Source organism: Penicillium coprophilum (assembly GCF_028826855.1).
Source record: "Penicillium coprophilum strain IBT 35676 chromosome Unknown utg000002l_segment0_segment1, whole genome shotgun sequence".
NCBI classification, from domain to species: domain Eukaryota; kingdom Fungi; phylum Ascomycota; class Eurotiomycetes; order Eurotiales; family Aspergillaceae; genus Penicillium; species Penicillium coprophilum.
In genome coordinates, this window is record NW_026622722.1 from 664,710 (window position 1) to 680,183 (window position 15,474).

The following is a 15,474-nucleotide window of genomic DNA, read 5'->3' on the forward strand; positions in this document are numbered from 1 at the left end:
GTCTCTCGTCTTTGACTTGAAATAAAATAAAACCTCAGGAGCATCTTCTTTTATAAGAAAATAACCTCCAGTTCTCCTTGGTTTGACAGAGTATAGTGGTCTATCGCCCAGACCGAAACCATTCAGTATTACATGGCCTAAGTATCCCATATATTTCCAACTAATATATTGATATGCAGCGACGTATAAGTTCATAAAAAAGGAGATGTCGGCAGTTGAATAGAAGTTGAATGCCTAAAGATCCTCGGCTTCTTCCCCGCAAAACCGCGGTCTCTCTCGGAATTTTACTAAGCTGGTACCCCTTGACATATAATTCCGAACTGCAATAATTCCAACCTCTCTTCTCTCAAGAAGCAACTGTGCACACCATGTCGTCCCCTTTCCGCATCGTTGAGCATGTCGTGCCCACTCAGCACATCAGGGAGTATCCTGGAGCCACCGCTAATGATCAAGAAGAGCCCTTACATCTCGCCGTGAAACAATATATACCACTAGACAATCCAAATCCACAACCAGGCGATATAACTATCCTTGCTGCCCACGCAAATGGCTTCCCCAAGGTATGAGATACAAAGTGCCGAGGTCTAGAGCCGCTAGACCCGCTTTTGGAGCTGCGCGCGCCTTGCGATGCCCCTTTCGGCATAGAAATCGACGATGTACTGATTATCTCTCGCAGGAACTATATGAGCCCCTTTGGGAGGAAATACACGCTCGTTCTAAACAGAATGGAATACGCATTCGCGGGATCTGGATGGCCGACGTGGCGCATGAAGGTCAGAGCGGCGTGATCAATGAAGAGTCCCTCGGAAATGACCGTATGTAATGTGAATATCTTATGGAATACAATTGTAATGCTCACAATCTGTTACAGCTAGCTGGTTCGATCACCCCCGGGATCTTCTCCACCTAGTCAATGTCAAGCGGGCTGAAATGCCTCGGCCTATCGTTGGCATCGGGCATAGTTTGGGAGGCGCTCAACTGTGAGTTCCAATAACCAGACCATTCACACAACGGCTAGCTAATATAATCCCTAGCACACAGCTATCTCTTATGCATCCCCGACTCATTCATACGCTAGTCCTCCTAGACCCAGTGATCCAACGCCAGACTACTCAACTAGACGGTCTCATGCTTCAAATCAACAAGCGCGAAATCGCCAAAACAACCCAACTATCAACCCATCGGCGCGATATCTGGCCCTCCCGCCAAGCTGCCGCAGAAGGCTTCCGCCGCAGCCCCTTCTATCGAACCTGGGACCCACGAGTGCTATCCCGCTGGATCGAGCACGGCCTGCGCGATCTCCCAACACCCATCCACCCACTAGACCCCAAGACCCCGATAGACAAAGCCACCGGGCCTCCAGTAACCCTCCGCACCACACTACACCAAGAAGTGTTCACCTTCTCGCGGCCAAACTACACGAACCCCCCTAACAGCACCAAGCCCGTCAACCGCGTAACACACCCAGACCTAGACGCAACTCACCCGCACACCTACCCATTCTACCGCCCAGAGTCGGCCCGCATCTTCTCCCAGCTCCCATTCCTGCGTCCCAGCGTGCTGTACATCTTCGCCGGCAAATCGGATATGTGTAACCCCGCCATGCGCGCCGACAAGCTGGCCAATACCGGCACCGGGCTGGGCGGTAGTGGCGGCGTTGCTGCAGGCCGCGTGCGTGATGTTTTCTTTGAAGAAGCTGGTCACCTTCTTGCTCAGGAAGCTCCGAATGAGTGCGCTGATGCGGCGGTTTCCTGGCTTGTGCCGGAGATAAGCCGCTGGCGCGCTGAGGAGGAGAGTTTCCGCGCGGCTTGGAGTCAAAAATCAAAGATTGAAAAGGTTACTGTCGATGCGGAGTGGTTGAAGAATGTTCCTGCGCCGGAACGGAGGCCGAAGAAGGTGCAGAACGGGGAGTCGAAGCTGTAAGCGAATGGTTTAAATACCCGCCTAGTCTTGTACCTGCTTCGATTTCTAGCGTTGGCTGTAGGTATAAGCAATAGATAATTTGCTTTTGCTGGTTATTCTAGCTGGTTATTCAAACGCATCTATATATACCATGTTCAAGTTTGCATCTGTGAATATTTTTCTATTGTTTTCAAATCTTAGGAATGAGCACGCTGAGTCAACGATCATAATACTCCACAAACCAGACTCCCATCTATAGCAATGACCCCGCGCGCCCACAGTTGAGAAAAAAAAAGAAGAAAAAGGTATCGTATATCTATGGTCCAAAGCCAAAGAATCCGTCGCCGGGACGAATTGTGTTCGTGAAAGCTATGCAGTAGCAACGCCAAGAGGGAATCAAAACAGAGCTCTGCTCCGAGTCTCGCAGAAAAGGACAGACAGGAAGGAGCATGGTATCTATTTCAGGTTATGTTGGGGGTCACAGTCGCAAGAGTGCGGTAGATCGCCACCCATAAGCAACGATGGGTGAGAGTAATAAACCAGCTCGGCGAGAAAAGATATCTAGGTGGCTGTTTCACGTCGACTTCTTGGCTCGGGGTACCCCGTTTTCAGATGATCCGCCCTCGGTGCGGATCACTTCAGGGATCTGCCAGAAGTGCGCCCAGCGCAGGTGATATTCGTCTTGTCGGTCGTTGAGGCAGTGACGAAGCCAAATTCCCCAAATGATATAGAGATAAGCACCGATACCAGTCATGATATGCCTGCAAATATGGATCAATTAGCAAATGATCCAATGGTAGTTCAGTCCAGATTTGGCACATACCACCAGCCATGTCCCTCCAAGAAGATACCCCATGGAAGGCCAACAGAGCGGCGCATCCGACGGATCTCAGAGCAAAAGATGTTATCCAAGTTCCAGATGAAGAAACCTCCCAAAAACATGCTCAGTCCATATATGACCATAAACCACATGGTTTTGAGTGTCTTCTCATTACGCACATTCTCGTAATGCTGGCGTTCCTTCGTCGGAACGGGGAGTCCCTTCTTCTGGCGCGCTAGGCGGTCCTCCTCCGTCGAGTGGCGCCATTTGGGTCGGAGGGTCACTTCCATGGTGTACATGCTGCGAAACACAACGATGGTGGTCAAGAGCGCAAAGGCGTTCTGGTGGAAAACCGGGTCTTGGAGGTAGTGGTAGTACAAGGTGATGAATATTGCGAGACCTGCGAGCGAAATTCCGAGATAGACGCGCACGGTGTTGGACCGGGAGTATGAAAATGAGGCATAGGCCATAAGACAGGTGGTATAGATCATTGAGAGTTCGTCTACTAGTTGCATGGGATCTGTTGTGAGGGTTCACCGGTCAGCATTGCTCTTGCGATCACTCATACGTAGTTCTGGGTATGGTTGGTGGATGTCCACCGCAGTTTAACCATATATTGGGCTCGGGAGGGATATAGGGGCACTTGCATTTGAGGGTCGAATGAAACAGGAAGCTCCCTGTTCCGACTACTAGGTAGCCAAGGAGGGCAACGGTGAAGATTTGGTCATGTCCATTGCGACGGCAGCTCCGTATGCCCTGGATTCCAAGCCACATGAATAGCAAATTCGTGAGTGTGTTGACGATCTCCGCAGAATACTCGGTAGCATAGTAATCCTAGGCAAAGGGATATGTTAGCATGCTTCTCGTCATGGGCCTCTAGTCGGGAATACACACCTCTTCGCACCAGTTCAAGGTGGAGGTGACAGGCTCCCAGTATCCATCCTTTGCAGGCGGATACGGAAAGAAGGGTAGATACCAAGGCATTATGCTATACACCAAGGTAAATAGAGATGTTAATATCCAAACCTGCAAGCTCTCTAACAAAGAGAAGAAGGAAAAGAGAAACAAATACCACATGACGTCGATTACCCATGGGGCTAGCTGGTCCGTGCACTCCGCGAGATGCCGGAAGCGGAAGGTCTCTATTTATTGAAATCGACCATATTTACATCCTTACATTTCGATTTCGGTTTCGATTGGCATTTGCGTGTAATTATATTTAGATCTATGCGTCTAAGGATATTTCTGCGTTGGATGTACATAATATGATGCATATGCGTTGACTGCAAATAGTCTACGGAGTACAAAAAGGTCCAAGAGCCGCATTAATGATGATACCTAGGTATGACAGTCATACGATAGATATACGATGTAGTTGATTTTGAACTACTAGTTGAACTATTGACCATGAGTTTAATAGATATTATGCATGTGGTAAGCATCTACTTCCATCTTGCATAATGGTTGTATAAACCACCCGGGCCACAGAAAACCTCGGTATGGCTTATCGATAGCCACTGCTGACCCCAATGACTTCACTGTTTTCAACGTCTGTCCGTGACCTCGGCAAAGTCAACGCTTGCAATTGCTCTCTACATTTCTTGTTTCATTCTATTTCCCCTTATTTGATCCCTGGTGGAATGCAAGCCGGTGCCCATCTTTGGCTGTGACCGTCCTTGTGGAAATTTTCTCTCTTTTTTTACGCATCCGGTGGATCTCGACGCCTTCTTGACCGCTACGCATACGCGACGCCTATGGACCTCAATCTGGCATTGAAACTTCGATCTTTGAACCCAATATATTTACTGTCGCAAAAGTCAAAAAAGAGTTGTCCCAACAATGTCGAGCAATAGCACATTAACAGTGCCACAGGTGAAGACAAGCACCTCAACAAGTATGCTTTCTGTTCCAAACCCAATCGTTTTCTTTCATTGCTAATCAAAATCTTCTTATTGCTCCAGCCTCAAAAACACCTTTCCACTTCGCTGCTGGCCTTTGCTCTGGCCTTACCTCCTCCATCCTCCTCCAACCTGCGGATTTACTCAAAACTCGAGTCCAGCAATCCCAGGGAGCAGCCCTCCTTCCAACTTTGAAGGCGATCATTTCCTCTCCGAACCCAATCCGTGGATTATGGCGGGGTACACTCCCTTCAGCCCTCCGAACCGGCTTCGGATCAGCATTATACTTCACCAGTCTCAACGCATTGCGCCAAGCCGTTGCGCAAAGCAACCCAATGGCCCTAGCCAATCCGGTAACAGCCGCTAGATCATCCTCCGCCCTCCCCAAACTCTCCAACACAGCCAATCTTGCCACGGGAGCCGTCGCAAGAGTCGCCGCGGGCTTCGTAATGATGCCCGTGACCGTACTCAAGGTCCGTTATGAGTCGGACTACTACGCATATCGCAGCTTAGTAGGCGCAGGCCGGGATATTATCCGCACTGAAGGGCTGCGTGGACTCTTTGCAGGATTTGGCGCTACTGCCGCCCGTGATGCCCCCTATGCTGGCCTCTATGTTCTCTTCTACGAGCAATTGAAGCGACGTTTCGCTTTGATGGCCGCAAAACCCTCTAATAATGGCGAGACATCTACTCCTGTGTCGTCTTCATCAATAAACTTCGTCTCCGGCGGAGCGGCGGCCGGCATGGCAACTGCAATCACCAATCCTTTTGATGCCGTCAAGACCCGGTTGCAACTGATGCCTGCCAAATACAAAAACATGGTGCATGCCACGCGCCTGATGATTCACGAGGATGGCATGCGCAGTCTTTTTGGTGGACTTGGTCTCCGCATGGCTCGCAAGGCCATTAGCTCGGCGCTGGCATGGACTGTCTATGAGGAGCTCATCATGCGCGCTGAGAGGCGGTGGGAGACGAATTCCCAGATGGGCCTTTAGGCTTGCATTATACCTTAACTACCACTCTCCATTCCCATTCCACTTTTTGTATTATAGTCCGTTCAGGCCCCACTCTAGCTCGCATCCGGGTCCGTGCCCAGACGTGCACACCTGCATTGAGCTTGACCCGATGGGATGTTCTAGACAGTGGGCTGAGACCTGATATGTATATTATACTGCATTTGCACATATCGCCTATCATGTAATTATCGGCTTCGACCTTTCCATTTATACTGGGGGTATCTCCCAGTCTAGCTGTACCAAGCATCTGTACTTGCAAGATGTTCACATAACCCGTAGATATCACACTGGATATGGTAGGCTAAATATATCGGGAAGGGTGACAATGAATAGAGATGGTACATTGAGAGAGAAATTGGATCATAATAGAAATCAGGTCATCAGCTCATATCGCGTTACTGTACCACAAAATACTAAGTGATATAAAAAATCGAAAACAACCACAACTCAGCACAATTTCAACAAGAAACAGTCCAATAGGACCGGGCCTCATAAAGGACAACGCAATAACAACATTCAAATAGAACATGTACGTAAATCCGAACTTCTTGTTCAAGGATCATCCATGATCAAGGTAGCGCAAAATCGAAGACATTTATGTGAAGACGTGCACCCGACGACCTGAAGGGCTTTTCTTCCGAACCAGGAACATTCTGTCCTTTTTGCGGTCGTTGACTTTCAGTTCGGTCCTCGAGTGGGAAGTCTCGGCGATGACCTTGCCCTCGCGTAGACGTTGAGTGTGGGCGAAAAGCTGATCCTGGAGGTCGTGGTCTATCCACTTTTTGATGATGATGTAGTTGCCGTCGTTCTATGAAACCATTAGTCTTCATTGTACACATACAGGGGGATAATCTTTACCTCGTCGAAACCCCAAGGCAGACCGTAGGCGATCAAGGTATCTGGTAGCAAATGCTTGCGATGGACCTGGTGAAGTGTGAGTCAAAACACCAAGTATCGAGAGAGCACATCTTACCCTGATCCATGTGAGCTTGGTCTCTTCCTTCTTCTTCTCCTCCTCCTTCTTCTTCTCCTCTTCCTTCTTTTTCTCTTCTGCCTTCTTTTTCTCCTCCTCCTCCTTCTTCTTCTTCTCTTCTTCTTCTTTCTTCTTCTTTTCCCCCTCCCTCTTTTCCTTATTGATGATATTGTCAATCTCCTCCTCCGTATAGCCAATGCTGCGAAGTCGATCACGGAACTCCTTCGCCTGCCGCGCCGCCTCCTCGGCTTGTCTTTTCCTGATGCGCTCCTGTTCAAGCTTCCACTCCTCGACAGCAGCAGCCTTCATAGCTAGTTCTTTCTTCCGCTTCTCCTCGACCTCCCTCGCCTTTCGCGCATCTTCGTCGCGAATCTGCTGAACGAGCTTTTCATGCTCCTCCTCCTCCTCCTTCTGCCTTGCAAGCTCCTTCCACTTCTCCTCGCGCATAAGCTTCTCCCTCTCCTCTTGTTCCTCCTTCTGTCTTGCAATCTCCTTCCACCTCTCCTCCCGCATGAGCTTCTCCCTCTGTCCTTTCTCATCCTGTATGCGCGCAAGCTCCTTCAACCGTTCCTCTTCCAGTCTATGTCTAATCTCCTCTTGCTCAGCAGCAGATCTCTTGTCCGCCGCATACTTCTTGAGCTGATAGCGCTCCTCAGCCTTGCGCTCTTCCTCCGCAGACTGTTGCTTGCGCTCGAGTCGCTGCAGCCTACGCAGCCGTTCCGAAAGTTCTTCCTCATAAAGCTCGGCCTCCTCCTTGAGCAGCCGAGACTCACGCGGATCGGCTGGCGGATTCACAATAATCTGCTCGCGCTCATGCGTGCTGCGATCACGAGATTTCTGCAGCTGCCGCTGTAGCCGTTCGATCTCTTGTTGATGCTTCCAGATATCCAAATCCTGCCGAAGGTTATCGCGCTCCATGATCTGCTGGACCATGTCCTGCCGAATGTCGTTGCGATCCAGCATGTGCTGACCCATAGCTAGCTCGTGATCACGGTGGAAGGGGGAAGCTTCACGTGAGACGGCAGTACTGACGGCGCGGGGGCGCCCACGGCGGGCTGGGAGGACCGGTGCATCGTCTTCATCATCGAAGCGGTTGTGGCGATGATGGTGACTGTGGTCATCTTTAAATTTTTGATGCACCCGTCGAGACTGGGGCTTGTTCTCGGCACGACTCTCTGACTGCAGCCCTTGCTCGTTGAAAATCATTACCGCTGGTGGTGCGGGTGGTGCTGGTGGTGCTGGTGGGTCTCGGCGGCGTCGGCTGCTTGTCGAGGCCGACCGAACCATGCGGGTTTGGGATGGTGCTAAGAAATGAGTGACTTCCGGGCGGCGGTGACGAGAGATGGAGCGCTGTCGGATATGGGTTCTGACACCCGGTCGATGAAGTGAGACGTCGGTCTCGGAGTACTCCGAGCTCTGCGAGTCATAACCATCATCCCACACTGCGTGTGCGGGCATTTTGGCGGGGTTGTTGCGAAAAGTACACGGGGGTACGAATGATGATATAAATCAGGGCCCTGAAGGAGGGGCCTGAGCGGGGATTATCAGGTGCAGGTAGCAGATGATAGGATAGACAAGAGAAGAGAGAAATGAGAAGTAAGCCGAAGAGCAAAAATGGGGAGAAGACGAAACTTGTATACGAGAAACTGTGCGCTTATACTTGTCAAAGCGGGGGAGGGGCTGGGAAGAAAGGAAAAGAAAAAGGGAAAAGCCAGGCCTGTACCTTATTTATTCAGCTGGGCGTCATGGGCGTCATTTTTCATTGGCACCCTCCATGCAGTTCAGCCTCATGGCGCATAATCTTTGCATTTGACTCGATAATATTATCCTCTTCTTGATGTGGGTTTCTACTCTTGATACACTAAGATTTCCACCCTTCCTCTCTGTCTTCTACATACACACTCTCCATCTCCAACTCCAAGTCCGGTGGGATAAAGAGCATCATCAGGACCCACTTCGAGTCCACATCGAGGTTAATGATAACGCCCTGGCAAAATCTGGGAATTCTAATATTAATTCTCTTAGACCGCACATCGGGCCTTCCTGCTGCATAAACCTCCGAAATATGCAACCATGTCCTTCGTATACGCTACTTAAAATAGTCACGAGCGAACCGTTTTGCGCTCACTTTCTATGAGACGCTGGGAACGCATCTAAAAGATATAAAGCGCTTACTGACCCTACATTTTGCGATCGACTCCTTTTTCCGTGGATAAACTTGTCGCTCGTGGCTTGGAGTAGAATTCGGGGTTCAGTCGATTTGGGCGCTTAGTCTCCCTACCCTTCTACCTAATTCCGATAGTTGGAAATCGAGGTACTATTCGTTACAATAATTCATTGGGCACCAACCATGTGTTTCGTATTTACATTTACCCATCCTTGATCTATATCCCTCTCAATTCACGGTAGCCCTGCGGGTGGGGCTTTTCTATCCATGGATTTTGGCTGCCGCTTTTGGGGGCGGATGGGTCAGGCTGGTATATTTCAGTCTGGGCCCGGACTGGCCGTTATCATCATGTGATATATGATGTATCACTTTCAAGCCCTATATCGTACAAACATATGAAAGTCTTGGCTAGACTATCCATGAGCGATTTAGTAAAGCGTCATATGTCCGACTGTTCTGAGTATCTGAAAGATCTGCCGCTTTCACTGCTCGCATGTCCTTTTGTGTATCGCAAGTAGGTCAGAACTTGTAGAACGAGCGGGCTGGTTGTATTGAGCCCAGAACAGAAGGCCTCAAGTGGTCATCCTTGGAAACATTCGAGATAGAGTTGGAGATCTTCATATCCGGTTTTATTTGGCCAAAAAGCGGCGAGAGATGAGCCTAAGATGGAAAAGTTCAAATCTGAGAACATGATACCATCCATGGAAGGCGACGTTGAACTGTGGACGAGAGCCGGTGTTCCCGTAACATGACCCATGGGCACCTGACTTTATCCACCCGACCTCGGGACTCTCTTCATTCTAGTTTCTACGTCTATGAACACTCAGGTTTCACCCAGACTTCAGGTACTTTAATCTCAAAGTCCAGCACCTCAGCGTGCTACACCTAGCTGCACATACTTGCGTGTGAGTTTACAATACCTGGCTGCACCATCCTTCTGACTAAACCCAAAGCGACTAAGTGAAGTATCGCTAGTGGTTGTAAATCTCCACTGCGTGCTTGACTGCACACAGTAAAAAGTCAGCCAAAAGTTGCATTGCTCGCTGCCAACTTCTATACTATAATTGTATCTAACTTGAAGTTTCCTGTCTTGGTCTGAGCAGTACCAGGACCTCTTAGGAGTAGATTTTAGACTTATTCTAGCCTTGTGTTTTACCTACACAGAAAATTGGCCCAACCCAAGCCACACCTGAAAGAAGCTCCCCGTTGAATAGGCACAGTGGCAAAAAAAAAAGTATATTTTATGTCTATCAGGTGTATCAGGTGCGCAAGGTATTTGTCCTTCTCTAGTTCCAAGCCGGGGGAATCCTGTCATGGTGATAAAAGCGACAAGTGTGCTTTTTTGCCCACCAGCAGTCAGGCATTGACTTGATGCAAGAATCGCGAACTAGCCACAATAAGCAAATATCACTATTTACTAGACATTGTTCCACAAATTATAGGTCAGTGGCTCTCATTACAGGAAAGGAGTGGTTGTGTTGCCCATATACGTCATTTTTAATATATGCAGTGGGGAAATGGGCATTGATGTAGCCGGGACACGAAGATGACGCCAACGGCGTTGGTCTGGTAGCACATGGGAGCCCTGCAATGTAAGATATCCATTATATCACATTGTGCATAATGTTATGATCAAGACTTATTTCCTTCCAAGATCGGAAGACCGTTGCAGATCTTCAAGTCCAGTTTTGATTAGACCACCCTTGGCATATCAGCCCTATCGAATTGGGCTTCGGTGCGACATGCGATACTATGAGAATACAAGGGCCATCTGAGCACGTACATCATATTAGAGAAAACGAGGATGATGCAAATTGAACCGTGCTTCGCATTCGAGGACCCTTGCAGCATTGATAGTGACAGCTGCAGCGCAATAAGCTACCACCGGCCCCACAATGCGCGTCTTGAGACGCAGCTACAGAGCATATGAAAATTTGGGAGGTCAGCACCGAAGCTACGTATTTCTCTTGATGGCCCTCTCCCGCTAGCGCCCGAAGATTAATCAACCATTGGTTCCAGATTCAAGCTCCGACAGAGAAATCATAGAAGATAGAGAGATATATACAAAGAGGTTATCATGGCACGCTCTTTCCTCGCTTGATTCATTCAAGGTATTTTTTTGCAAACCATAACTCCGGGTATCTAAGTCACTATCTTGTAACCCAAGTATGTATGTATAGTCGCCAGAATGTGACCAGGCCAGCCGGACATAGAAGGAAGGTATTCGCACCCTCCCTGCATCTCCCCGGGGCAAAGTGTACCATATCCACTCGTCAGCCTCAAGATGACAGCATCTCCAATCCATCCTATCTTCTCTATCCAACCTGTGTCACAACAGGCCCACCCGGAAGGAAAAGACAGTATAATCGGCCTTGTCAGTTCCTTCCCATTTGGATTCACATTCGCGAGAACCGCTGGACCATTTGGTATAAAGGTACCACAATCAAGGATACCCCTCACATGGGGGCGCATCGCGTTCACATCTTGCTCTTGTCTCATGATCTTATTTCAACATTTTGTTCACGCCCTCCCCCCAGACTTGAGAATTTGTTCCATGTTCTCCCGACTTTTTTGGTTTGTCGTCTCGTGGTACTGCAACTTTTTCTCGAGATTGGCGATCTCAGCTGTGGCCTCGCCGCTTTCGCGCGTAAGGCGCTTGTTGACAGTGTCGATGGGAACGTTGACGAACCTGGGACATCGGAAATAGTCAGTGTCGGTTTTACGAAAAATGGGGCCAATGAGAAATTTCCCCAACTGCCTCACTGTTTCGGAGAATTGACAACAGAAGAGAGTGATGGAATCAAATAACTAAGAAACAAAAGGACAAGCTAGGAGGGAGAAAAAGCTCACATTTTCCCGACTCCTTCATACACGTTCGTCTCGGAAGGCAACTCAGACAATTCCTTCGATGTAAGCTGTAGCATGCGGATATCGCGCTGCTTGGCCGTCATGTGAGCCTTGGTGATACTGATCTGCTGCTGCGAAGCGATCGCACGGGCCTCAATCTCCTGAAGGAGCTGCATTTCTCAAACCATTAGCATCTGCACATGGTCATTGGATATGATATCTTAAATCGGAAACCAGAGAGAGAGAGACAAGAGGTTGAGTGAGACCGAATTGAATTGGCCCACCACTTGCTTTGTCCGTCTGGTCGCACTATCCAACCGGAAAATACGAGGTTATTCAGTCTGAGACACACCTTTTGGAGAGCTTCGTTTGGAATCGACATCTTGGCTGTGAATGTTGTCGGAGCTTGAATCTGGTTGAGGGGTAGGGGTGCGGAGGAACGGGTGGAAGTGAAATTGTTTTGTTGTCGTAGACTCCGGATTAGTTATTTGATTTTCTCTCTGGAGTAAATATGTATCGATCGATTTGGTGAGTAAAACTGTCTCGCACGCGTGTCTCTGTGCAATGTCTCGATTGATGGAATCAATTCGACTTGCTCGGCGAGGCCATTGGGGTCAAGGCGGTGGGTAGGCGGGGCGGTGGGGTATTGCCTGACTTAGGGCTCAAGGTATACGAGAGGTATACGAGAGGTGTGTCAAGACTCAAGTCCCAGGGAAAAGCACGGAGTTCGCGATGAAAAAGGGAAGCGGGCGTACTTTTCTCTGCTCCGTGTCTATTATTTTGAGAGATTTAACCTACATTAGGTTAAATTTGCTTTCTTCAATTCACATCGTATGAACTTCTCTCTAGGACGGGTGAATCGACATGGGTTCAATGGCAGTGCTATCCGCCGCTCCTCGGTTAAAAAAAAAATAAGCAGGTCTTTCAGCGTCCAAATCTCTTCGTAGAAGTATATATGGCTATTATCCAGCACAAAGTCCATGGGTCCACTGGTCATTGATTCAATCGCCATTTTAGTCACCCAAACGAAACAGCTGGATCTATCAGCTGGATCAACCGGGGAGGGGCTTGTTGCGATAATGACTCTATTGTTTAGTAAGAATTGAGAATAACTTTGGTACCAGCTACAAAAAGGCTATACGGTGAAAACGACATTTCCAGATATAACCTTTGATAGTGAGCGAAAACATCCATTTATAGAGATATAAGAATACAATAATCATAGTCGCTGCTGAACAAAATCTAAAGCGAAAGTGAAAGTAATGAAAGCAGAAAGTAAACTTAGCTCATCCGCGGCTTGTCCTCCAGGGCTATAGTATAGTATCAAAGACTCTTTATAGCAAGAATTGCATCACGGACATCAGCTCCAAGCACAGTTCCAGCGTCAGTGTCACAACTGGAGGTATCACCGGAGTCAAAAGTCTTATCTTGAACAAAGGAGTCAGGGAGTTCTGATCCTGAAACACAACGAGCTAATGTAACCAGTGTTGACCGATTGAGGTACTCGCCGGCGGAGGGCCAAAAACGCGTGGCCTCAACCTTTTTCGCAACGGCGTCACTTGCTCCTCGGCTCTTTGCATATAGGTACGCAATAATGAAACAGAAGTATAGATACCGTCGGCGAGGACGGTTATCGGAAACGAACGTCAATGGCTTGTTGTCAATCTCCTATTATATCATTAATATAATACTCAACTCTAGTTTTTGCAATACTAACCTTCAGTTTCATGTAGGACCCGCCCAACACACCAATAATGTTCTCCTTCTTTGATTCGTCCAAGACAACACACCTCCATTCAGTTGGACTTTTCATTGGGCCGGGCATAGGTACAATCGCGATAGTACCTTGGTTGAAAAGTAGCTCAATATTCTCTGCTAGTGTGATACCTAATTTGTATAAGTTAGTCATTTCCTTGGCCATAAGGAGATAATCTTACCATTGCGGGGGTCGCCAAAAACTCCATCGCTGACTCCAAATAAATGGCCAACTTCCTTGGGTGTCATAGTTTTGGGTACAAGATGGGCAGCTTTGATTTGGTTTTGGGGAAGTACAGTGCCCAATACATGACACCACCCAAAGCCAGGGTGACAATGCTCATTAACACCGTAGTACGCATAAATTGCTTTCTTGAACGCAGATTGATCAAACTTGGAAGCCTTCTGTTTTGCACTTGCGCCAAGCACACGGGGGATCATAGCCTCGCGGTAAGCATGCTCGAGCAGACTTTGGTCAACCGGCCCTTCAACCCTCTGACGTTTCATTGAAACTTCTTCATCAATATCTTCAATTATCAGTGGGCGTTGTGCCTTCAGGACTTGAATGGTTGATGACCAGGAACGGAAGGACTTCAAGAAGGGTTGGATTTCTCGCTGAAAGGCGTCGTGGGAGACCTTTCCAGTCTGTCTTACTTCGTTAAGGCCGTCTCGAACACATCGCATGTACTCAAGTTCACTTTCCATGGCCGCGAGTTTCATGTCAAGAATATCGGATGTTGTTGACTCAACTGACATCTCAGAAAGGCGGGATGCTGCACTCACAGACCTTTGCTTGTGAGTCCGTAGCGCTGACTGACGAGAAGGCGCCATAAGAGACGATACTTTTTCAGGGATCATGGGGCACTCAGCAGGTTCGTTCAGGGTTGACATGTTGGCAGTATGATCCAGACAAGAAAACGAAGGGCTGATTAAAGTAGACGAAAGAAGAGGTGACAGGCTGTTGAGATATTGGGAGATAAGTAATACCAGTGGTTGAGCTGGATGGAAAAAGGCGATAAGCCGATGAAAGGTATGATAGACTTGATTCCGGTGATGAAAAGGGATGAAGGAAATGGGAAGGTGACAGAATGCTGAAGTAAAAGGAAAGCAACTAAGCCCAATTTGGATTTGACATGATGCCCCAAATGCTCCCAGGTTCCCATGAGACTGTCAAAAACCTTCGGCTATACCAAGCATTTCTGTTTTGATGCCTTTCCTTCTGATACAATGCTTCCAAACCTAGGAAGGCTTCGCTGCCCTCGATTCATTTGCGAGCTGACATGGATATAGGCTCAGAATATCTCGGAGCAAGCCTACGAAGTACAAAGAAGAACGTTGTGAAAACAAAGCGCTTTGGTGGTAATCACGGGAATAAGGCTACACAATTTCACAAGCACTAGGCCCATTCAACGGATAGTTGGGACTGAACGGCCGATTTGGTGTAGTCAACCATAATCCAATTGATGGTGCATAAATACACATGATGTTCTGTTATAAGGGGATAGATAGTTAGAAAAATCCGGAGAACCCGGAGAAACATGGGAAAGAAGAAAGTCCTATTGCGCCACCAGGACCCTCTAGGATACAGAGACCTGGGAGAAATATCTCAAGTAGCGGTGTGATATAGCGTGTCAGAAGAAAGTCGAAGGATATCTTAGGGGTCATGAGATCCGAGATCTTGTGGGGGTGGGCGTTATCACTATTGTTTATGGCATATAGGAGTGATGACCGAGATGGTCCAAGTTGGTGCTAATCTAACTGGATATGGTTACAATAAACGCAGTATTTTACTTTGGTTTACTAGCTTTCGAGATAGAGAAAGTTGGATTGGATATCCGAGTAGTAAAATCAATGCGTATTAAAAAGATCGCGATTCCCTCCAGTGCATCATTCCTTCGACGTGAAGATAACAGAAATCTAAAGACCCGGATTGGACCGACTTCCAGGAAGATCCGCGAATCAATCGAGAGTAAGACAAATACCAGGTTGATTGGCATGACAGTAAGAAAAGTAAAAGACCGAACCCAGGAGATCATTCCCAGACTCCATATGCCCCAAGCCCAAACTCCGTTTTCCACTGAGCCTTCTGTTTTGGA

General features: G+C 48.2%; 6 protein-coding genes across 6 annotated transcripts; 2 read left to right on the top strand and 4 right to left on the bottom strand.

The window, feature by feature from the left end:
• Positions 1 to 368: 368 nt before the first annotated feature.
• On the top strand, positions 369 to 1,923 carry N7500_002294 (putative toxin biosynthesis protein; the record flags this gene model as incomplete). The annotated part of the gene is made up of 4 exons (XM_056673440.1): positions 369 to 560; positions 677 to 815; positions 872 to 980; positions 1,035 to 1,923. 4 exons carry the CDS (start codon positions 369 to 371, stop codon positions 1,921 to 1,923), a joined length of 1,329 nt encoding a protein of 442 aa, XP_056533965.1.
• Positions 1,924 to 2,476: 553 nt separating this feature from the next.
• Positions 2,477 to 3,706, bottom strand: N7500_002295 (ceramidase; the record flags this gene model as incomplete). Its single annotated transcript, XM_056673441.1, has 4 exons — positions 2,477 to 2,663; positions 2,726 to 3,242; positions 3,322 to 3,556; positions 3,617 to 3,706. The coding sequence occupies 4 exons, from the start codon at positions 3,704 to 3,706 to the stop codon at positions 2,477 to 2,479; spliced, it is 1,029 nt and encodes a 342-aa protein (XP_056533966.1).
• Positions 3,707 to 4,561: 855 nt separating this feature from the next.
• On the top strand, positions 4,562 to 5,615 carry N7500_002296 (putative mitochondrial carrier protein; the record flags this gene model as incomplete). The annotated part of the gene is made up of 2 exons (XM_056673442.1): positions 4,562 to 4,616; positions 4,684 to 5,615. 2 exons carry the CDS (start codon positions 4,562 to 4,564, stop codon positions 5,613 to 5,615), a joined length of 987 nt encoding a protein of 328 aa, XP_056533967.1.
• Positions 5,616 to 6,231: 616 nt separating this feature from the next.
• On the bottom strand, positions 6,232 to 8,067 carry N7500_002297 (uncharacterized protein; the record flags this gene model as incomplete). Its single annotated transcript, XM_056673443.1, has 3 exons — positions 6,232 to 6,444; positions 6,495 to 6,560; positions 6,610 to 8,067. The coding sequence occupies 3 exons, from the start codon at positions 8,065 to 8,067 to the stop codon at positions 6,232 to 6,234; spliced, it is 1,737 nt and encodes a 578-aa protein (XP_056533968.1).
• Positions 8,068 to 11,296: 3,229 nt separating this feature from the next.
• Positions 11,297 to 12,005, bottom strand: N7500_002298 (putative prefoldin subunit 1; the record flags this gene model as incomplete). Its single annotated transcript, XM_056673444.1, has 3 exons — positions 11,297 to 11,465; positions 11,627 to 11,793; positions 11,976 to 12,005. The coding sequence occupies 3 exons, from the start codon at positions 12,003 to 12,005 to the stop codon at positions 11,297 to 11,299; spliced, it is 366 nt and encodes a 121-aa protein (XP_056533969.1).
• A 941-nt stretch (positions 12,006 to 12,946) lies between these two features.
• Positions 12,947 to 14,269, bottom strand: N7500_002299 (HNH endonuclease signature motif containing protein; the record flags this gene model as incomplete). The annotated part of the gene is made up of 3 exons (XM_056673445.1): positions 12,947 to 13,291; positions 13,341 to 13,510; positions 13,561 to 14,269. 3 exons carry the CDS (start codon positions 14,267 to 14,269, stop codon positions 12,947 to 12,949), a joined length of 1,224 nt encoding a protein of 407 aa, XP_056533970.1.
• Positions 14,270 to 15,474: the final 1,205 nt, after the last annotated feature.